Consider the following 24,015-nt stretch of genomic DNA (forward strand, 5'->3'; position numbering starts at 1 on the left):
GCTTATTATGATTTCTCTGTTATTAAGATTTTCCTCAGAAATTTTGAAATCCTATCTTCCCACCCTTCCTGGCTATTGCAGCCTAAGTACCACTGCCAAGAGCCTGTGCCCATCTCTTCAAGATCCTGACATGTTACACTGTGAACTCTCTCCTCCTTTACCGTTTTTGTTGCCCAGGGACATTCGGTGACAGAAACACTCCACTTCTTTCTTGCCCCTTCTGTCTTCCACAGTGAGCAAGTGTCTCATTAACAGCTGTTCATTAGCTTTCCCTTGCTGTTTGTGCAGCCTGAAGTAGCTGGCCAGCTCTTTAAGTGGCTTTAAGTGCAGAAATCCCTTGTCTGCACAAAGCTTCGATGCTGTGTTGAGACCATTAAGCTTTTAACTCTGTCAGTGGTTTGTCTTCTTTCTTGGCTGGAATTGTACTTGTCTGTGTGTTTCCACAATTCTGTCTCGTGTCTCGTTTGAGACACTCTCCTTGAGTGATTGTGCTCTGAAGAGGTGCACATTTTTCAGAAATGTTGGAAGCCCTTCTCCTCCCTCCCCAGTCTCCAAATAGTAGCATTGTCCCAAGAGGAGGGCCAGGAAGTCACTTATCCATTCTGAGTGCTTGCCAATGGAAACTCAAGCATAAGGTAAAATTCACCAGGCTTTTTTTTTTCCTCTGTTTCATGCTTCCCTCCCCATTTTATTTTTATTGTAATGTTTCACCCTACAATTTTTGTGATATAATATGTAATGCTTGCATCCACAAATCTAGTGTATATTTTTAGTGCAGAATATTTATTTATTTCGTAGTTGTACAAAACATGACAAAGTGTTGGGATGTTAATCTGTCATCTTTCCCAGACTTCAAGCAAGGTTTTAATCTCTTCCTGAGTCATGATTCCTTTTCTGATCTTTGCAGAGCAGTCTATCCTTTCTCAGTTGCGTTTCACAGCGTTGCTGATGGTTTGCTGCTCTTTCTTTGTGCTGTCCTGTGCTGCTTTCTCTTCCACTAGCCTCTATTTTCTTTCTAGTCAGAATTTGCATGTTTAGTCTGCTCTTTGCTTTCTAAGATCTCTCTCCTCTCATTTCCTGCTTTGGCGGTTTCAGATCGTTCCTTTATTTTCTGAAGCACATTTTCCCCTCCTTTGCTCTTTGTCACCTGCATCCCTTGGCTCGCTGATGTGTCTGCTGAGGCGTTCCCTCCCATCTTCCCATCAGAGCCTTTCTGTGCAAGGTTTCCTCCTTGTCCCTGCCCCCGGCAATCCCCTGGGAGCCAATCTCCTGCAGTGCAAAGCCACGGCTGCCTGCCCTCCAGGGCCCCTCAGAGCAGGGAGAGGCAGTGGAGCAGGGGGAAGCACATCTGGGGGAACAGCTGCCAGACTCAGGGGAAGCAGTCACAGGCTTGTCTCATGGGAGAAGGTGGTTGGAAGAGCAGGCTGTGGTCTAGCACATGCCTCTGACAGGCTCCTGGGAGGGAAGCCTGCAGCTCCATCAGACATTGGGACTGATGTGGGAGATGCTCAGTGTGCCATCTATGGAGGTCCCCTTGACTTTCCACAAGCATGGTGTTTGCTGGACTTTTCCCTCATTTGTGGCCGGTTTTACCCTTTATTTCAGAGGTGACAAAACCCCAGCCCAGCAAAACAAGACAGCAGGGCTGTACCACCACTTGCCAGTGTCTGGATTTAGACAGTGAGCTGGGGAGGGTCCTGGCTTGACTAACTAGGGGAGAAAAATGTTTCCTTTCTGGGCCAGTTAATAATCAGGTCATATCAACAAGTAAAATTTGATTAGGCTTCTGATTAGGAAAGAGTAAGCCAGGAGTTTGAAGCTTGTTGTGTCAACAGAACAGATTAGCTTGAGTCTGACATTCTGCTTTCAATAAGGAACTGTTAATAGAATTATAGTTAGTGTCTGACTTCCTCATGAGGTTCTGACCAGGATACAGGGCTTTGAGCAGCTGCTGAGTATCACAGGATATGCACTGGGACACTGTAAAAAGTCAGGCAGAAGGCTACCAAATCATGTAGTTACAAAAAATAATGATAAGGGAGTAGGGAAATCTCTAACTTTAATGAATAAGGTGAAACTTGCATGTTGGGAAAATACCAGTAGATTGCTGTCATTTGCCTGAGGTGAGCAGTTGGAAGGGCAGATGTCCTGCTGAGGGGCTCTGAACTCACTGTTTTACAAGGCTTTATTTGCAGAATAGCCCAGTTCAACACTGAAAAGTTCTGAACAATTCTGACAAGTGACCCTTTTTACTGGAAAGCATTGAGATCATGTCACCCACACCTTGTGAGTGGGCTCACTGTGTGCAAGGAGAAACTGCCAACATGATGTGACCTGCAATTATCATTCCAATCACCCTAATGGTATTTGGGTTCTTACTGAGAACAGATTTTAGAAGGAGAAAATATATATTTCTTGTAAATTTTTTATTGAGCCTGGCTACTTTCAGCCAGCTCTGAGAAATGGCCAGCAGATCTTCACATACTTAACCATTGCTGTTTTGTCATACAAACCAGTGTCACAGAAAATCAGCGTACCAACTGTTAAAACCATATTGTAAATCCCTAACATTTAGAAATATAAATAATGCTTAGCCTACTTTTCTCATCAGGATAGGATCCAGTGACAGTGTGATTAATCATAGGCTGTTCAGCATCAGTAGGGGGAAATGAAACCTATTAATGCTGCTGTGTTCTCCAGGCACCGAGAACTGTGCTGGGAGGAAATGATCTCTGACTTGAGGGAAGAGAGACACATAAAATTCCACCTGCTGTCAAGAATGATTAGAGATCAGAATGGTATCTGAGGGTATCTGTGGTGATTCCTTGATCTTTGTGGCTAATGAAGTTAACTGTCTATAGTCAGACCCCCATTAAAGTTCAGTGTGGTGTTTTAGGTTGTGCCTAAAATGCTCCCCTGCCCCAGATATGTAGGAGCAGGACAATTGCTCCCTTGGAGGATGCTTCTCTTGGCCTCAGACACGAGCAGTGTGAGGGGTGCACTTTACTTTCAGTCCAGAGCAGCAAGCTTTGCTTCTGCTTATTACTTCAGACACTGGGGACACTTTTTAGATGCTGTCCTTAAGCAGTGCTTTGCTCTGCTGCCATCATCACCACCATCATTAATGATGCTTTTCAACTTTATCTGGGGGGCAAGGGGATGGGAACAAAGCAGTGTTTCCTCTACATCTTTGAACTTCAGCACAGTGGATTTAAACAAAGACATCTTCTGTCCTACATTATAGCCAGGCTACCTCTGTCTACTATACAAATGATTCATTTCAGCATAACCTCTATGGATTTTGTCCTCCATCAGATCACTTTTAGTTAACCGATGGGCAGGGGGCGAGCAGATGTCCTGCTGGAATGCTAGGTCTTGGATTCTAATGTGTCTGCAGGAAAGCTGTAGATTGTCTGAAGGGCAATGCACTGCAATCCATCAGCTAAGAGGGAGCACGATGGTGATGATGTGAACAGAAACTCAGTGACAAGTTGCTGTCACATGCACACTACTCATGCAGATGACAGGGAAGTGCTTGTACTTAACTGAATGCAGGTAGTGGTATCAAGACTCCCATATGGAGTGATCTGTCTTAGAGGGCAGGTAAGCTAAAACTAACCAGGCAGCTGTAGGGGAGTTTGTCTTGTCAGGTCCCCCTCAGTTAGGGAACTGTATGAGTGAAGCTGAGATTGCTTCATTACTGTTATTGAACCCGTTGAATTTGGGTACAGATGTAGCAGCACTTGGACCAGTGGAGAAGCAGTAATCAGAAGCACATTAATTTGGGAGGAGAATTGTCGCCCTGATTTCTTAGGATTTTCTAAAGCCTTCTGAGTTTACATTCTTGTAGAGAACTTTCTCTCACAAATTTCTGTAAACAACCTATTGTTTTGCATTCTTTCATAGAGGCGGAGAAATCTGACAGACTGGTAGTTTGTCCAGTGCTGTTGGAGAGGTGGCACGTTCACCCTCCAATCCACTGGCACCTTTTGAGAACTACAAATAATTGGAGTCAGAAGAAATAAATTAGTCTCTTCATTGTGACCAGAGCTGTGGTGCGTCGTTTTTCCTTGTGTCCTCTAGTGACAGAGAATGGCTAGAGGAAAGGAGCTATAAGAGGAACAAGAAAATGTTCAGAAGTGGAGAAATGGAAAGCAAGATAAAAATCAAGTAAAAAACAAAGGAGGGCAGATTTTCCAGCAGTAAGAGTATGAGCTTTTACAGATGTTACTGTAGCTGTCCTACTGGCCTAAGGCCACCATGATGCCAGAAGGAACCCTTCGGACAACTCACTCGCCTGCCTGCCAGGCCTACTTTGGAAAGGACTGGTGTAGGGGGAGGCAGAGCCAAGAGGGATAACTTGCACCTTAATGTTAAATGCTGTGGGAAGGGAAGGTGATGTCTAGTTCAGTAATAGTTATGTATATAGGATTTAGCATTGATAAATGGTAGCTTTGTAGCTGTGTTTAATAGCAAGCGAAATAATGTAAATTGGACACAGTTTGTTTATTAGTTAATTAAACTGTTTTATTATTTATTACTAATAGGTTGATTAATGAGTAAGAATTACAGTCCCTATCAGTTCTATCTCAAGCCTGCAATAAAAAGGAGGAGAGTCAGGCCCTGAGGCAACAACCCAGCATGTGATTCTTCTGAAACTGGACCTTGGATGGCTGCGTCTCTATGGAACCCAAAGTGACAAGAAAGTGTTGTAAACATGTTAAACACAAGTCTGGTTGCTCTTGCATTTAGACTGTCTTCCATAGTAATCTGCAATCCTCAAGGTGATGTATTTCATGTAAAAGTTCTTTCATTCCCATTTTTAGCTCATTAGTTCCTACATGGTCAAAATTGTCCTGATCTTTCAAATGCCCACGTAAAATATTTTTGATTAAGCTAGTTTCAGCTTATGGTTCCTGTTTTGGAACAGGAGGGTTGGCACATTTTTGTTTGGAACTTTATGATCATCTTTTCAAATCTTTCTGGATATTTAGTAGCTGTCATTGCAGACAGGATTTTTTTTTTTTTTTTCTGAGTAGCCTTTTACTTCTTCTTCCTGTGAAACATTATTTAATTTTTTGGGGGGAAAATTTAATTTCCTTTGACTGTTTTCTAATGATTTTGAGTCAGCTTTAATGCCTTATGAATAATTTCATTATTTGTTCCCTCTTAGTTCCCTGGTTCCTGACAGATCCTCTCTTGCTACCTCTGTCCTGATGTGCAAGTTTCTGAATTAGACAGAATTTAGAGTTTTCCCAATGTAGATGAACATCAGGAATACACAATTGGGGCGCTATTTGTGATACCTTCACACCAAAATTCTTTTCAGGATGGTGGAAGCAGAAGCTGTTTTCCCCCTTAGAAATTCTGCCACCTTTGCTGTTTATCACAGCCATGATCACTGTTTCTTTGGCCATATCTCTGCCCTGTGCCCAGCCAGCAACAAATGGCCATGCCTCATATTTCAAGTGGATTTATTAGGAATGCTGAATAAAGCATTTTTATGCTGGATTACTTGTTACACTTGTGTTTTTATTACAATAAAGGTAGTACTATGTATATTGAGGAAGTTGAGCTATTTGGGTTTAGTTACCCTATCTCTTAGATTTGTAGACACTTATCCTGTCCAGTCTAATTATTTCCATGGAAGTTTTTTTTTTTTCCTCTCAGCTCATCTTTTAGCTGAATTGTATTGATTGAAGAAATGCAGATATTTAAAAATTCTCTTGGTACCTGCTGCTAGGTTGAAGTTGGATTAGTGCTTCAGCCAGTCCTGCTCCAGCAGCTACTGCTGGTTCAGCCATTAGACCTTCCTTAAAACTCTGTGAGCAAATGCAAACTGCCTAATGCCTACATTCTGCATGCCTTCTGCAATGACTGAAGTTCCTTTCAGCATTTCCATCCTGCTGCAACTGGAATTAGATGGATTTGTTAATTGTTTAATTTACCTCTGCCCAATACTGTTGGTTGTTCCCTCTCTGGAGCTACATGGAAAGTTTTGGTGGCTTCCTCTGCTAGAGCTCAAGACGATCACTAAGGGTAGCAGCTTCGTAAAGGATTGCTCTGCCTTCTGTGAGCCCCAGATCCCTTTTGGTGATAGCTGTTAGCACCTTTTAGCTCAGGTTAGTACAGAGAAACATATACATAATGAGGTGAGAGCACATGTTTGAGTAAGTGCTCTAGGGACAGCAGTAGAGAAAGCATTAGGATGGAGTAGTGCTCCTGTCTAAGGGCTGCATCCTTGGAGGATGCTGCTGACCACTGCAACATTCCCACCTCACATTCTTTTTTTGCCTTTTTTTTTTTTTTTGAAGATTTGCACTTGGAAAAATATTTAGCTTTCATTCAAGGTAACTTTTGGTGAGTTATGCTCTTATTTGCTGGCAGTTTCACTCTTCTCTTTTCTCCCACACCACTTTTTGAAGGACCAAACAATTGATTTTTCAGTCAGAGGCAGAGTGAGAGGAGGTGGTCCACAAATACAAGTTTCTCAAAAGCTTCTGACTACTGATGACTTTTTTTGCTAAACTTCTATTGCTTATCCCTGCCTTGAATATGTGTAAAAATTTCAGTGAAAAATTCTGCTTTTCAACTGTTGTTCCTGATGTGGTTTGGATTAGGAAAACCTGCGATGCAGTGCTGTGCAGAAGAGAAACAGCAAACCTGGACTGCACTGCCCAGTGGATTATTTCAAGTACAGTGAGTGGGGGAAGAAAGACATTGCACTTAGAATAGATACTGCACTTGGCAAAAAAGCCTGATTATTCCACACACTGCTAATCTTGCAAGCTTTAATTTTATCAGAAAGTCTGTCTGAGATGATTTCCATATCCTGTTTCTTTCTGTTTAGTAAGTGCACCCAGTTTGGGCAGTTGTGTTTGTTATGTGTGTTTACTTCCCTAAATACATGGAAATTAGTGTTATCTTTCTTTATTTGGAATAATAAAACCAGAGAAAGCTTTTAAATCAACATGAACAAAATCAAATTTGTGAAGATATTTTGTCTATTATGAGGGTTTTATTTGAGTCTTTAATTAATTTCATTTCCTGAATTTAGATTCAATTATATGTTCTTCCTTTTAAATGTATTTTGTTGTCCATGCTAGAATAGCTCTTCTTGTGACAGATGCAGATATTAATGAAAACTCTTGATCTGGTATGTAGACATTATTGAACACTTACAACACAACCTGAATTTGTAGTTGCTTTCTAACTCTGGAGAAATCAAACTGACATCAGAGATGTGCCCATTCGGTCACTTAACTCCTCTGGTGAGAATCTCAAGGGGCAGGGGAGAGAATGGATTAGGATGATTTGATTTTGATCTGAGGGAAGCATTATTCTGGGTTTGTTGTTGGTCTCTTTTAATATAAGCTTTATTATCTAACTTATTATATAATTATTGCTACATTACTACATTCCTATATCCCTCTATAATTAGTCTATTATTATATTGTAGAATATATCTGAATGAAATTGAACATAGGTTTGTATTGAAAGAGGGACTCCTTTTCACTAGAAAAACTAGATGGATGTAGGTCACTATATTTAAATATTATTTCATTTGTTAGTTTTTAGAGCAATAGGATGTTCTTCCCTCTGCTCTCTCAAGTCAAGGGCTGTGTTTCATGCAATAAATCCTTGCATCACAACTACATGGACTGAATATAGGAAAAAAGATCACATTCTTAAACCTAAGACTTCTGCTGGCATTCCAGTACCTAATGATATCTATTTAACATTATTTTTAATGCTATGAGTGACAGGATAAGGGTTAGACAAGAAAAAAAAGGCACAGCAGTGTGCATGGACATATGTTAATGGTATTACAGTTGAGCCTTTAGAGTGTGGGTTAGATTTTTGTGCAATTTTCTCAAAATAGGGAAGCTCCAGGGGACTCCAGAAATATAGATGCGACCACATAGAAGCCCAAGCACAGGAAGTGCTGATATGTTTCTACCATTTTTTCCTGTTTCACAGTCTAGTTAATGTCTATAGTTGTGTTAAATTGCTGGTATTTACTGGATGTCCTGCAAATGAAGAACTGATGGCGAGAGCAGCAGAGAATCAATGTGTACTGAACAGGAGATGTGGCAAGGAGCACCAGCACAGGGAACAGACTCTGACAGAGGCCTTGGCTGTAACACCAGGTGAAGCGTGAGAAGAGGCAAAATATTTGGGGGGAAACAAGGGGAGGGTGAGTGTTGACAGAGGTACGTTACTGTTTCCTCACTAAGAAAAAAAAATCCTAATAATTTGTCAGGCTATACATTTTAAAGCTGAAATTCATTACTACATCAAAGTGAATGCCTCCCTACTAAGAGAATAAATGTCTCTATTTAGAATGAAAATGAGAAAAATATATGAATTACAAGACATTTTAAGACTTGTGAGTGGCTGAATGGATGGAATTAGTCTTATTTTAGAAAATGGCTTTGCCATAATTTGATAATAAGTAATAGGCTTAGTTTCTGATTCTCTAATAACTTGAAATGCAGCAAATCTTTGCTGAACATGTGAGCTGCATTACAAATGAAGTGTACACAGGCAAGGGGTGTATGTGGGGGGTTGGCTGCTTGGTTTGTTTGCAGCCTGCCTGACTCCCTTCCTACAATGCCCTCCCTCCCTGACAGACCACCAGGAGAGAGGGCTGAAGTGAGCCTTGCTCTGCACTGAGTTATGCCAGCCTGAGGAGGTTATCCTTTTCCAGAAGAGCTTGGGAACCCTTCAGGGGTTAGAAGCACATAACTGGAAGTTATGTACCTCCTGTGTTCCTCTGGCTCCTTCTGCCTGGAGGAGAAACCTGCCTGAAAATGCTGTATTGGGCAATTATTGGAAACAGACACCAGAATGCAGATGCATTCTTGTCAAAAGGAAACACAGAAAACATTTGCACAGATGTGGTTGACACAGGAGGTCATGATCTCATTTCATATGTCACTGCTTAATCTTAGTTGAGATAATTACAGACATATGGCTGTCTAAATATGAAGTCAACAGGGTATCCAGCTACATGTGGTACTACAAGTAAATCAGATTTCACTGGAACAGCCACCAGTGAGGCTATTAGGTGAATATTGGATGTTCCCTGACAAAATTTATAACTAAAAAAAAAGACAACAAATTTAGATTTATTCATTCTTTGTATGTCATTGTGGACTGGTACTAATATAGATAAAACTCACATTAATATCTAGTAATGTTCAAATAATAATCAATATAGAATTTAGAGTGACCTATTTGTGTCAGGATGAAAACTGTGTCCAGAAAAGGTGTAACATATTGCCTAAACCATCTGGGTTGATGCTGACAAATCCTGGAAATACCCAGAAAATTAGGTGGGGATGGTTTGTTCCCTTGGCCAGCATCAGGGTCAGCACTGTCCCTTGCTTGGGCTCTGAGCAGCTGCCAGCCCCAGCAGCACAGCAGCGGTAGGTGCAGTAAAGCCCTCCAGCAGAGGCTGGTCTGTAGTACACAGAACCAGTACAAAATGTCCCTGATGCTTTTCCTTTTATAGTGCTGACCCCAATTATGTTTTTTTCCTTTCTTTACAGAAGGCTTCACCTTGTGGCCACATCATTATCACATTTCTGTAGCTCATATCTACTGCAGCACAGCTATAGCTTTGATATTATTGCTTCAGAGGACTCCCAGAGTTGCTTGGGAAGCCCGTTGGTATTTTTGCTGGATACTGCCTTTGCCGCATGCAGTGAAACCCCCTGGTTTGTTCCTAGCTCAGTGGCAGTTTCCTGCACAGCCATGAACAGACACCACTAATTACATTATTTCCTGACTGTAAAGCAAGAGGATGGGCTCTCCTCTACTGCCTCCTCTCATGTTTTTAAACCATTTGTGAGCAGCGATTTGTTTTTCTTCCTGTGTGTAGTAAACTGAGGTTGAACTCTTGTGGTGTCCTCACTCAGATTTAAACAGGCCCCCCCCAGATTCACTGCTAGAGTAATTATTTGTCCGGGTCCCAAGCAGAGACCTGCATGACGAGCTTTGGCAAGGTTTAGTGCGCCAGCTTGTGCTGAGAAAGTGCTTGTAGTCGCCAGGTGCTGTGGACCAGGAGAAGCCCCACAAACCCACACCCATCACCCCATGACCCTTCCCGCCAGCCAGACTCCACAGGGGTGTATTTGCAGGAACACAGGCAGCAGCAGCAGCAGCTTGAGCTCTTGGTAAGCGCCTTCCCTCGGGCTCACACGTGTTCTTGTAAACTGATATTTCACACAACCAGTGAAGACATACTTCAGTTTTATTGTTGTTTAGGCATGGATAGAAACATTAATTCTTTTGCACTCTTGGTTCTTGAAACTTGCCTATAGTGAACTCGGAGCAGTGAAAAACCCAGCTCCTTGGACTGACGATTTAAAGTGCATAGGAGACCAAGCAGAATCCCGAAAGGCGAGGAGTTGTTTATATTCCTTTTTCTGTAGCTGTGAAAGTTGAAGGACTTTTTTTCTTCTCGTTTGCCCTATATTCCCCTGACAGTGGTATGAAAATTTTCAGCCCTTCCCTATGCTTTCCCTTTGGAGTTTTCCCTATCTTTGGAAGATTCCTCTCTGTATTTAAGAATTATTTGTGGTGATATAAACAAAGAGAGGCGGTAGATGCACACTCCTTCACAGGAGTCTGGTACAACTTTTCCCATTCAGTGTCATGCCCACTGATTTTTTTTTTCTTTTAAAAAACGTGTATCGCTTGGCAGTGTTCTTGCACCAAAAGAAAAAGATATATTTATATATTAAGTAATGTTTTCTGTGTTCACATTTTATTTTGGAAAAACGGGTGTTTAAAAATTTTAGAATTTTTTAAACAAAATTCTAAAAAGAAAAAAAATCATAATATTTACAGAGATAACAGAATGGCTTAGCCACGCAAAACAAATTACTTTGGTTTTTTCCCCCATTTTACTTTGGTTTAAATATTGACCAAGATTATAATTTGTTTTTTCTTTTTGCCGAATAAAACAGTAACAAATTAAAGTTTAGAGGCATATTACAGGATTTCCCTCTAATATTTTATACAGCATAGAGTTTATAGGACCTTATGTATTTAATCCATGCCAATGCACTACAGGAAGCTTTTATTAAGACATCAGTCACTACTGCCCTGACATTTAACATTTTACAAATTTACAAGTAACAGTGTTTTCTGCCCCCTAAATAATGCAAAAGTGGCAAAATACATTTCCTAGTGTCCATCTTTTTCTTTTATTTATTTATTTATTTATTTTTGCCTACCAGCCTGTAAAAACTTACTTTTCCCCTGGATATTTGTAAATGGAAACCTGATGTTCTGCTTACTGTTCCTCTCCATCAGAGCTGCCTGTTACCTTCTTCCAGAAACTAACTTTCCAGATAAGATGAAACTTATCTCCCTCAGGTACAATTTTCTATTGGCCATTCACCCTAAAACCTTTTCTTATCAAGTACCATTCTAAAAATTCCCTCAAGCAAAAAACATGTTTATAAAGTTGCAAACTTGAATGTAACTAAAGATACATAGACATTTCATTGTTACAATTATATGTACTGTTTGATAAATTAGGTACCAGTTAAAAACACTAAAATTATCTCAAGGTGCCTTCTATATCTGTAGCATAGTTAACAAAAACACACACACACTATATATATATATATATATATATATTCTATTTTTGTGGGAAAAAATGCAGCTTTGATATGATCACTTTTTAAAAAAGTTTCCAATTCTGACTGGTATCTCTCTGAAAAGAAGAAAAGGTACAGTACTTTAAGGCAGTGAATAACATAAAAGACTCAAAATTAATCCAGAATTCCAGTACCTTATCCTAATGCTAACATGAAAGACTACTGATAACCATCAATAAAATACATTCTTACTCTAGAAGAAAAGGATTTTTTAGCCACCAGCTGTATGTAGGCTAGGAATTTTTCACAGTGTTCCTTACTCAATACCCAGAGTTCTTCAGGGAAACTCTTTATTCCCTTTCTAGCTTGTTTAGCTTTGCATGGTTTTTTAAGTGTTCCCTTTCATTAACAATATAGTTCATTCTTTGTCACAGCTGTCACCATTCTGCTTTACCATGATTTCAAAGAATGAAAAAGGAGTTTGACATTTTCCTTTAAGACAATCTTACACTCTGGGTACTTGCTACAAAGCAGAGGCTTCACTGATTACAACCAGAATCAGACATGTACCTGCTCAAAGGGTGTCATAAAAACAATTGAAATAAAACCATTACACTATATGCCAGATTAACAGCAACTCCCAGAACAAAGCCTTACAGTGTATAAAAATAGTTACGTAAAAAATTTACATAAAGGCAAACAAAAAGAAATCTTTAGTGCAGACATTTACAAAAAATATTTCAAACAGAACACAACATGGTGACCTATTATCATGGCTGTTGCCAAAATTAGTTTGTGGGGTTTTTTAGCTTGAGATAATTGTGTCTAAAATCCTTTGAAAACCTGGTAGTATGATCTGCTTAATGCTTGAACCATGAATAGCTGTCACTTCTTTGTATATGTTTAAATACAATCCATGTTCATGCTTCAATTGGTCTATATGTATTCTCTGAAAATATGAAAGATAAAGCCAGTTAAATATTTTTAAATGTGTTAACCATCCTAACTACTCAGTATCTATGCTGTAAATAAACAGCTATGAGAAAATTACTTTCTTCTGCAGCTCAGTGATGTAAATGCTTTCTTTCATGACAAGAATCACTGTTGCACTATTGTTCCCAGTAAATCCAGTAAGTTTGTCTGGTAAGTAATGGGTTATGCAGATCTACTGATCTGAAGGAATATGGAGAAGATGATTGCACCAAAGGCACACAAGATGTTTATGCTGCAACTTTTTCAAAATCCAAATTGACTTGTTTTCCAAGTCAATTGACTTTAAATCTTTCCTAGGACATAATTTCAGTATTCCCAATTCCCTTTTCCAAACTAGTAAAACAGTGATATTGCTGGTAAAGTGCCTACAGCAATGCTGCATCTCTTGATATACTGCGTAAATGCTCTAAGTAATCCATTACATTCTAAATATTTAACACAAAACTTGTGGTTTGAATTAGAAAATTCCAGACAATACTGACATATTGAAATTATTGACAGTTGCATTCATTTAAAGAAGAAACCTTGTTATGTAAATATGAAATATCATAATTCCACATATTTCCATATGCTTTAAACCCCTGCTACCTCAAGAAGGTATCCAGTGCTATTTACTTAAGATCACTGAAAATCAGGGTTGTCTACAGCTTTCCTGTGGAGGAGCTTACAATGCAAGCACCCCTGAATATGTAATACTCTCATTTTTAAGAATATTTGATGATTAGCTTAACAAACCTCTCTATGGTTAGTTGGTTTCCAGACTCTTGTGTTAACACAGTGTTAATTTTAAATGAGCTAAACTGGCCAGAAAAATGGTCTAAGCCTCTCCTTTGGGTACTAGGAGAGGCGCAGCAGTGGTGTATATATGTGTGAGCACAGGGTGGTGCTCTTGGTGCTCTGCAGTGCTCCTGTAATTCCCAACAGAACTTCGGCATCTGCCGGATCATTTGTAAACCGTTTACTTCATACAGATCCAGCAGGGGAAACTTTCAAACCTCTTACTAATGTAAGGCACAGTGTCTCTTTCCAGGCTAAAACTGATCATAGCACAGGTGTTGAAATCTAGACTAAGAGAATTGTTTTGTTCTAAGGGAAGGAAGTTTCATAACCTTTGCATTAATGATGAAAAAAGTGACCAAAGATTTGGAAACTGTTGCTTTCAGTAAGGGAAGAAGTTCCCGTAAACATTTCAAGTCATAACTTGAAACCTTCTGAACTCTATCTAAACATACTCTTCATATAAACACATACATACACGTGCACAGTGTACATTATACAAATTTGTATTGTCATTTCCTCGAACATATGCATTACCATAAAGCCAAGTATTAAGTTCCATCTGAATGTCAGACTTCTTTTTATATTTGTATGTGCATCTCTGAATTCTTAACTGGCCAAAAGCTTGAGTCTGTCTGTCCTAAAACTACACCACAAAATGACCCCACTGCCTCACCTCTGGAAGGTATCAGATTAAGCTAGAGCTTTGATCACCAGAGAGAAATGGTAGACAAAGAGATTTTAATACTGTAATATAAAACACTTACCTGGAATGATGACTGACACATTTTCTCTTAAGTTTCAGATTTATGATTGTTTTCCTCTAGTTTTTTGTTTTCTTCTATATTTCCAAGATCTTTGTCTACATGTTTTGATGCTGTCCTATAATGTAAAGGAAGGTCATTTTTGCACGCCTACAGCAATTTGTTCCATACTCATATTAATGACACTGCCTCCTCCCCTCACAGTGAACAGAAAATTTTGACAGTTCTGTTCTGAGCAGAGCAACAAGTTTGCATATGTCTGTAAATAGGCCAGTAACACCAGATCCCCCACTGCTGTGGGTACCACAGGAAGTATTGCAGCAGGGCTCGGTGTGCTTGATCTACCTCTTGAGGAATTCAGAATTATTCTGAGCTAGCAGACATTTAGTAAGGTTAAACCAGTTGTGGAGATCCATGTTTCTTGACAAATAATTGTGCAGCTTGTTTCAATAAACGTGAGTCTTCTTTAAGGCATACTAAAACGTTACAAGTGTGGCTAAAATATCTTGATCAACACGGCAATCGTTTGTGTATTTGTAGTAAATGACTTTCAGAGCCCGCGCCAAATATAAGCTCTTTAAACGTGAAGAAATTAATGAAAATTCTGGCACCACTGAAAAAAATCTCACCCTGGCTTGTAGGTCTGTGTTAGCTATGACTGACAAGATTTGCGTAAAGATAAGATTGTGTAAATGTTTGGGGGGTGGGGGGGAAAGAGGTATGCCTCATTTAAAATAGCAGGTCTTCCTTAATGCAAGTAGTGGTTATGAATTAGTAAGTTAAGTGCTTAGTTTAGTTTAGCACAATAAAACCACTATGCCATTCATTTAATCTGTGAGAAGCCTCACTGCCTGCCAAGGTGAAAGATTCCTGCACTGCTGTGATAACATTTTGAAGGCCCCAATTTTAAAAATGTAAATGGGCAAATGTGTTTGAGTGGGACAAAGTAAATCCCTTGTGTCAAAGCAGATTATCGTATCCGCATTTTCTCAACAGATAATTTGTTTCCCCTACAGAAAAGTACAGTCTGCTGCGACAGACTGATGCATATGCTCACCCTTGCTTCAGGGTACAGACCCAGAGAGACACTGACTCGCAAGGTACAGTGAAGACACAGGCTGAGGAGTGGGACATGGCACGCTGACACCATGCAGGAATGCGCGGACTGCACCGCACCGGTGGGATTATTGCTAGAAGGGTGCTCCTGTGCACATCCTCCATCTGAGCAAAGGCCGGGAGAGCGGCTGAACACCACTTGTGCCCTGGGCTAAGGACCTTGCTGAGGCAGGGAAGCTTAGTCCTTGTCTCTGAAGAGCTCCTGGGGCAGTGCAAATGCACCTCACCCCTGCCCACCTCTGGGAGTGCTGCTGAAATGCTGCTCTCCAGCTCGAGGTGGAGTGCCCGGGGAGGATGGGATTCTGGATACCAAATCCCACAGGCTACACTGAAAGGGACCACTCTAAAATCTTTTCGGTTTTAGAGGAGGTTATTTCCTGAAGGGCCATAAGTTTAGATGTTTTAAAGCTGCATTATCTTTTGCTGTTGGTTTAGGGTGCCTCTGTTATATTTGTGTGACTGACAGGAAGGTATCATGCTGAAAACCCATTTACTGCAAAGATCTGAGCTCCTCTTCATTGCAGGCAAATTAAATTTTAAAAGTGCTGAGATAGTATGACAAAGTAACTTGTTCTACAGTGGCAAATTTCTATTGTGCAGTAACATCTATTTTTTTTTTTTTGGTATTCAAAACCTGAAACACATTACATCAATAAAAGGGAAGGATATGAAATGCAATGAAGAAGGAAATTCAATGCTTTGGTAGAGACTGACCTTCTGTGAGCTTAACAACCTTTCACAAATCTCTTTAATCTTAACAAAAAAGAAACCACCCCTCAAAAAAATCCATTGAAAATTAAAAAGTTTATAATTTAAAACATGTTTGGTTTAGGTTGAGCACATAATTTGGCTTGTTATGTGGCTAATGAGTCTTTTCCATAAATAATTGTCACAAAATTGGAGACAATGGGGGAAGAGATGAAAAGCTGAAATAATCTGGACTCAGGCATTTACCTGACCTGAAGTGAGTTGGATATGAGAAAGCAGTACCATGCATATCTGTCCTCATATAACTGCTAATGTCTGCTCCTGGAGACTGGATAGACTACTGGCATGGCTCACTGGGATCCTTTTTTTTGGCTTCTCATCACCAGTTTTACAGTGCCCAAATCAGACTGAATCTCACATGACCTGACACTTAACAGTAGAGAAAGCTGTCTGGTCTTTGATTAGGTTAAAAGTATTCAATGACTAACGTCAGGAGATTCTGCAATGTGATCAGATTTTGATTTTTAAAGTAATCTATTTTAGATCTATATTCAGTCAAAGTAAATGTCACCTTTATTTTCCTAAAGCCACACTGAGCAAAAATGGGAGACTTAAAGGGCAACACTAACTGAAAGAGGCAGGTGCTCCAGAACTCTTTCGGAGGATGTTACAAACCACTTGCTTGAAATGAGAGCAGCAGCAGTTTTTCATGTCTGACAATCAGATGGATTTTGATTCTCAATGCCTGAGACTGAAATGCAGCTGTTTATTTATGATGGTTCAGTGATCCTGCTGACCTGCTTTTTTGTTCCCCAAATACCATTATCGAGGCAGAATCACCACCTCAGCACAAACAATACTGCAGCCTCTTTTTGTGCTATCTAAACAGTGTCATTAAGAGATGCAGGAGTTATTTTGCATGGAGGTGTGGTGCACAGGCAGTGCTTTGCCAACAGCAGAGTAGCAGCCACCCAGGCACAACACCAGTCCCCAGGGCTTGACAGATGTGGCTTGGGTTTGTAACAGAAATGTCTCAAAAATTGCGTTCCCTCACTTCCTGAGGTGACTTTGGGCACAGGACAAATGGTCCTTTTCCAGCTTAACATTCAACAACAGTTGTTCCTTACTTTTTTTGTGCATTAGCTTGCTCCATCTGCAACTCCAGATCTTCCTCATAATATCTGAGTAGCTGAGCAATAGAGTCTGAACTTACAGAAATATTCCCAAGGATTTACGCAAAAGGGAAGACAGCCCACTTTATCCAGACCTGGAGCAATCTCATACTGTCATTATCTGCAGCTCCACAAAAAAATCCCACATGCTTGATAGTGTTGTTTAGAAGAGCAAGAAGTTGGTTGTATAAATATGAGTTTACTCACTCAACTCTTCTTTCCTCCCACCCCCCCTTAAATTAATTTGTAAATCATGGAACATTCTGGGCTCTTGATAAAATTATGACTCGTATGTAATATTTATCTATGCTTGCTCTTCAGGAAAATAATTATCCTCAGGGAATCCTAATCAAAATCTCTCTGTAAGTAGTACCAATGTGAGATTTTTAGCATTCTTTGGAGTGTGTGTGCTGTGAGGCCACTATTTTCATGGCTCTTGTTCATGTACTGTTCATAGCATTGTTTGTAATATGAAGACCATTTTCCATGATAACTGTTTTGCCTGCTGTAGTGTAAATACAGACTGCATATAGGTGACCCAAAGATGGCTGTAGGGTTTTAATTTCTGATATCTTTTAATCTCACAAGTCTAGGCCTTGTCCTCAACACCATTTAAGGGTGGAAGTATGCAGTGCTGTTTGTCCTTGCTACCCAGCCTTGTGATAATGAAGCAAGAGCCACAGATTTCATTAAAGCTATACTCAACTGCACTGTTGCAGATGATTTTCTAGGAGCTAATGGTTTTATACATCCCAATCTGGACTAGCTGCAACCTCCTTATTTACTCCAATCTTACCTTCCACTTGCTCCAATTATTTTCAAATGTCCATCAGTAGGAAAAACCACAGAGATATTAGAAAAATATTCCAGTCATCAAGAAATGGTTGATCGTTTTTAATTTGTATTATTTTTTATTAGATTTGTGTTATGAGCTGACACTTTCAGAGATGTTTAGTAACTATGTCTTTTCTCTGAAAGGGAACTGAGTGAAAACAAATACAAATAGTAAGTCTTGTTGAAAACATAGTGAGTTTCTTACATATTTGGCCCACCACATCTACCTCATATGCTTGTTTGCTATAAAGTATCAGAAAACCAGAATTGTTATGCTTCAAGTGCTCAGTTTCAGAGATGCCAGTAACCTTTGTCATTACTGTGACCTAAGAAACATTTCAAGAGTTTGATGTGCTCTGAGTGTGAACAACTTTAAGACTGCTGCTGTGATTCAGCTGGACCAGCTGAAGTTTCCTTTGCTGGATGTTGAACCACTTTAACCTTGATCTAGCCTCATGTGATGAGATTTGGGCACCTCCCAACTCCAGGGATAAAAATGGGGCCAAGATCCAACTACATGCCAACTTCCATGACTAGAGAGCAGGGAACAGGGTACTGAGTGCACTATTTCCTTTCTGAATATTTTATTTCTGCTGTACCCTCAGCTGTTTCTGGCAAGATGAAAATTTCATATATGAAGCATTTACCTAATATGGGTGTCCTGCAATCTCAAATGACGCTCGACACAAAAATTTTAGAAAGATTCTGAAGTGCTAAGTTATATTCTGTTTGGTACAGATTTGTTTACAGCATCCTTTTTGGAAAAAGGAGAAATCTGCAGAGAACAAGTGTTTGGCCTTCTGCTCAGGTGAAGGAGAAACAAGGCATGCTGGGGTAGGTAGGCTCAACTCTTTATTCAAGAGAAGGCTGGTTGCAGGATGTGGAATACAGATGAGTCTCTGATTTATGGGACAATATTCACACTGAAAAGAATATGTGGAAATAATCAGCTTTTCCATCAAGTGAAGCTGAGGCAGTGAGTAACTGTACAAGTGATTTATTGTGAATATATTCCAAGGCTATAATCCCTACTCAGTGTGGATGACAAGACAATAGAAGATTATACAAACCACAACACCAATAACAAAAAAAGTAATGTTTTTCTTGCCTCGGCAGACTTGGAAAGTTCTGTGCTGCTGCCTTCTCAGACTTTCCTTTGGCGTCACTTTGGGGATAGAGATTAGGTGAGTTATTGGTCAAGGGCGGGTTCAAAAAATAACTACTACCTGCTGGCCTGGATGAAGATGGGGGGGTTGTGTCCAGAGGTGTAAGTTGCTTTTTGCAAGGTCTACTTTGATTTCTAGGCTATGATTCACAATGAAAACTTTGCCAGAATAGGTACTGACATTCTGCTTGCTCCTGCAAGTGTGTTAAGAAAGCAGGGAGGATAACAACAGATCAATTTAAAAATACACAGAGAACGGGAAATCATCAATGATGATACATTAATTAAGGGCTTTGGAAGCCAGCAACCATGTGTCAAATACAGAGATTACTGTTTAACTATAAAGGATTTTTTTTTCCAGTGACCCTGTCTAATCAATTCTAGTTCTAATTTTTCCTCTCAGCTTTAGGAAGAGAAGCTGAACATGAGGAAAAGAAGTGGTGGCCATTTAGATTATGCCATATCCTATCTTTGAAGCAGAAAAAGTTGTTGTAATTCATAAATTCATCTCATGCTATATTCTACAATTCCTGTCAGCTCTCCCCACACTACTCAAAAGTGCAAGAAGAGATATTTTACCTTCTCTGCCCTTGTTATACTCAAACCCCCTCATCCAAAGAAACTCAAAGCAGTGTACCACACTTTCATGGCTCCACATTCACACATTTGAAAAGGCATGACAAAGTTATGCTAGACATTATTGCAACAGTAGCAAAGTGTGGGAGGAAGAGCACTGTGTTGTTACTTTTAATTTTTTTCCCAAAAAAAGCATAAGCTTTGGAAAAAAACCAAAAAACTCTCAATAGTATCTGAACATCGTTCTGTTCATGGGTAATTTATAACAATTCTATATTTGGAAAACTTGAAAACCTGATCAGTTATGGTTGAGCCAAAGTCATTATGTATTATCCCAAAAAAAAGAGCATTTCTTAGCAGATGGAGAATTCCTTGTTGTACTTTCACATCAGTGGAAAAACATTTGTTCATAGTAAAATACCACTGGTATATTTTAGATTTCATTTGATACAATTTTAATGGAAGATCATACTAAAACCAATTGAACTTTAAGATTGCTTTTACACCTGTACTGATTGGAGCAGGTTATGCACAGCCACTTAACCTCCCCTGCTCAGAAGCAGCTCTGAGAGCTGTCAGAAAACAAGCCTGCTTCTGACTGCCCTCAGTTCTCCCTGGAGACAAAGGTATGGGGGAAAGACCAAGTGGGGCACACAGTAATAGCCAGCTTCAAAAGGATGGAGAAACACAGTCACTTCTTGACACCTTCCCATTTATTTTCTGAAGTGAGCTTCTGTGACAAGGAAGAAACTTGAAAATGGAAAATGCTGTTCTATGCTTATGATGTCTAAAACCTGGATTGGGATGAGAGCTCTAGATATTTCAGCAACAGAAGCTCTGTTTTTACCAATTTTATTTCAGAAATCTCAAAGTACACATGAACAAAACAATTAAGGATCTCTCTTCTCCCTGAGATGGTTGAGTCTTATTCTGTATGTTATTCCTTTTTTAAAGCAAACAAGGTAACCAATTTCTAAATGAAGGCAGTTTCTAGCGCCACAACAGCCAGACTTCCACACATCAAGTTCCACCATTGAGTACTATATTAAATGCACAGAGTCAGCACAGACTTGGCTGTCAGGAAACAAGACCTCATTACTATTATGATCTATGAAAATCTTAGAACCCCACCTCCAGGAGATGAGTCCCATTAAGCATTAGGACAAGCCAATCAGAGGTACCAAGTTTCCTTTTGCTATCAAGTGCACCTACTGTGACAGCTTTTCCCCACTCCAGAAAACTGGAATGCTGTAGAGGAAGGAAAACAAGTAAACATACATATCTTCTTGTCAGTGTTCTTTTTCCAGCTTAGTATAAAGTTTTCAAAAAATTCTTACTTTGATTTCTTCACATAGAGCCAGTAGACAACACCTGCAATCAGAGCAACCAGCAGAAGACCGACCACAATTCCCACTATTAGCTTTGCCTGGTCATTAACCTTTTCACTATTGTCATCTGAAGCAAAAAATAAAAGTTAATGAGGTGACCTATGATAAAGTAAAGCATTATAACATTTCTAAAGAATTTTACCAGAAACAGAAAAAGGGATTAGAAAGTAAAAAAAAAAAAAAAAAAAAAGGAATAAAAAAATACAGAGGAAACCATCCATACCATTTCTATCCTCTGGCTCATCATATTCTGGAATACTTACTGAAATGAAAAATGTTAAAATTTAATTAAAGACAACACAGACCTAAAACCACCTTTAATTACCTAATTACAGCAATGACAAAAACTGGAACAGTGTTTTCCAAACAAGATATTTAATCCCATCTTTAAATAGAAGCCTTTCCTTTGTAACTATACTATATCCATTAGAAGAATCTTACTCTAAACCTGTAATATTCAAGTCAGAAATATTTCTGATGGAGAATTTCTGTGCTACCTTTCCAAAACTTCTCACTACCTTTCATCATGATATATGATTAAAGCCCAGTAGGGCTGATTTCTGTTGTGAGTCAAGTCATACTATTAATAATAAACTGTAATTTAGAGATTAAGAGATATTGTTAATATTTTAATAAATAAATATCTCTGTCTAGTAAATAAAGTGTTACTTTGCAGTATTTTGTATTATTATGTTGTACTATTATTTTCTAATATTGTTTACTTTTGTAGCTAGCCAAGAAAGTAATGAAGACTAAATTAGTTATTGTAGAAAGCTATCAATAAGTTTTATGTACTACTGATCCAGAGTGGATTTACAATTGCTTGACTTAAGACAAAAAGGTTAAATATCTTAATATTAACATTACTATGCAGACCTACTCTTCATTTTAGTGTGATGTATGGGAACTTTATGAGAAACTGTAACTTTAAGGAATTTATCTTTAGAGGACACTCACTAGCAGAGACGTTCATGGAGGTCACAGTCCTTTCTAGCTCATTTTCTGCAATGCAAGTTAAAGTTACATTTTCCTCAGGAGCAATTACAATTTTACTGGAAAATTTCCCATTAACATATTTTGTCTCCTCTGTCTGAAAAGGTGAAAAATGAAGATTAGTCTCCTTTAAAAACACAAAGAACGATACATGCATCACTTGCATTACACATTGAAAATGTTCAGAGAGAAATAACTTTCAACTAACATTTCAGTTTTCCAAACAATAGCAAGAGAAATACTACATTGCTTTATTAAATGATAATGTGAATATTTGAAAGAAAAAGTTGGCCAAAATATCTAGTTATAGATAGTATAGTGTCCACTGTAAGACAGTGATAAAAAAGTGTTTTTTTCTGAAAAAGTTAACAACATTCTGTATTTGATTTTAATTCATGTATTTAAAAAATATTCCAAGTGAAAAAAATTCTTAAAAAAATTTCAGATTTCTAAGGCATAATTTTTTCTATCTTGCTGTTTCTCATTTATGTCATTATAAGGGGAAGAATTGGTCCAAGTTTTCCTGTTTCCAGCTTTCCAAGTTATTTCCACACTAAGCATTATTTTGCCTAGCTACGTGTGTCTAGTAGCACCTATAGTATCTGTACTGTAATATTGATGTGTTGTTCCTTAAATTTGCTGCACATCATTCTTGGATTAATGCAACACCCAGAGAAAATTATTTGCAATCATTTATATAGCTTCAAAAAAATTCCTGTCCTATACCTACAAGTAAATGGACAAATTTTGCCAGCTACACATAATTTCTGTAGGCTCAAAGCAAAACCTAATGGAATGAAATGGAATCTACAGGAGCACTGTACATTGTCCTTCAGCCACTGACTGTAGAGAGGTCTCATTTATTTTTCCTGCTAAGGCAAAATCTGGCAATACTTTTCATGGGATTTGGTAATCCATATAAAAATACTTCAGTTTGCATATTTTCCAGGTATTTTCCCTGCTATATACGACTTCTTATTTATCCCTCAGGATGAATGCATAATCGTTCTGTTTCCAGTGAGAAACATACAAAAACATAAATACTAGGATAAAAGCTGCAAAGCACATAAGGAACTATAGTGAATGTAACTTCTGATTCACACATGCCAAATTTCATTACATTTCACTCAGTTAATGCCTACATCAAGTACCCATTTGCTTTCTAATGTAAGTTCTACAATTCCATCATTATTTGCAAATTCTTTATGCAATGGCAAAATCAACACATTACCCAGATAAAACAACTTAGTACCTTCATTTTAAAAATGCATATTTCATTTGTAACCTTTTCTTTTTCCTTTCAGCTTCAGCTTGTAGCCAGTGGATCTCCTCTACCTTCACCTGCTCTATTCAAAAAGGTTTTATCATAAAAAAATCATCCAAGTAAGCACCATGTAGCTACAGCTACCACTTAACCTTCCCTTAGATAATGAAAAAGACTTTCCTTCAATCTCACTACCTCAAAAATGTTCCTTGATTTTAATCTGCACTTCCTATACCCTAGATTTTGGTGAATAAATTAGAAAGATACTTGCTTTGTTTAGGATGCTTCCGCTGCCCGTAACTGTCCACTGCACTGCTGGTTTGGGGAAACCTTCCACGTGGCAGATAATTGTTTTAGACATTTTATTTGTGTTGGTTTTCTTGGTCATTTTGATCTGAGGTTTTCCTACAAGAACAATATTACAGTTAATCATTTTATTTTGAAAGAACAATTAATAATCATAACTATCTGCTTGCTTACCTTCCACAATAAGTTTAAGTGTCTGTCTTTTCCTCAATCCTTCGACCTCCTGTAGAGTAGTTTCACAGACATAGTTTCCAGCATCTTGATACTGAAGACTTGAAAATGATGGACTTGTTTGCATTCTGGTATTGTCCTGATAAAGTCAGGAGTTAGAAACGACAGAGATG

At 38.8% G+C, this 24,015-nt stretch overlaps 1 protein-coding gene across 3 annotated transcripts in view; it reads right to left on the reverse strand.

Annotated features, from left to right (window-relative positions):
• Window positions 1-10,240: 10,240 nt before the first annotated feature.
• ALCAM (activated leukocyte cell adhesion molecule) overlaps window positions 10,241-24,015 on the reverse strand; it is a 115,551-nt gene continuing 101,776 nt past the window's right edge. The window contains exons 10-16 of one of the 3 annotated variants that reach the window (XM_068180858.1): window positions 23,846-23,981; window positions 23,633-23,770; window positions 22,066-22,194; window positions 21,332-21,370; window positions 21,058-21,175; window positions 14,153-14,267; window positions 10,241-12,564 (exon numbers count right to left, since the gene is read on the reverse strand). In XM_068180858.1, coding sequence (XP_068036959.1) covers window positions 14,180-14,267; window positions 21,058-21,175; window positions 21,332-21,370; window positions 22,066-22,194; window positions 23,633-23,770; window positions 23,846-23,981 — 648 coding nt within the window. In that variant the 3' untranslated portion in view covers window positions 10,241-12,564; window positions 14,153-14,179. Of the gene's footprint in view, window positions 12,565-14,152; window positions 14,268-18,802; window positions 19,145-20,151; window positions 20,969-21,057; window positions 21,176-21,331; window positions 21,371-22,065; window positions 22,195-23,632; window positions 23,771-23,845; window positions 23,982-24,015 lie in introns of those variants that run through there. The other 2 variants (XM_068180857.1, XM_068180859.1) reach the window with 2 other exon arrangements.

This window comes from Anomalospiza imberbis, chromosome 2 (genome assembly GCF_031753505.1).
Source record: "Anomalospiza imberbis isolate Cuckoo-Finch-1a 21T00152 chromosome 2, ASM3175350v1, whole genome shotgun sequence".
Lineage (NCBI taxonomy): Eukaryota > Metazoa > Chordata > Aves > Passeriformes > Viduidae > Anomalospiza > Anomalospiza imberbis.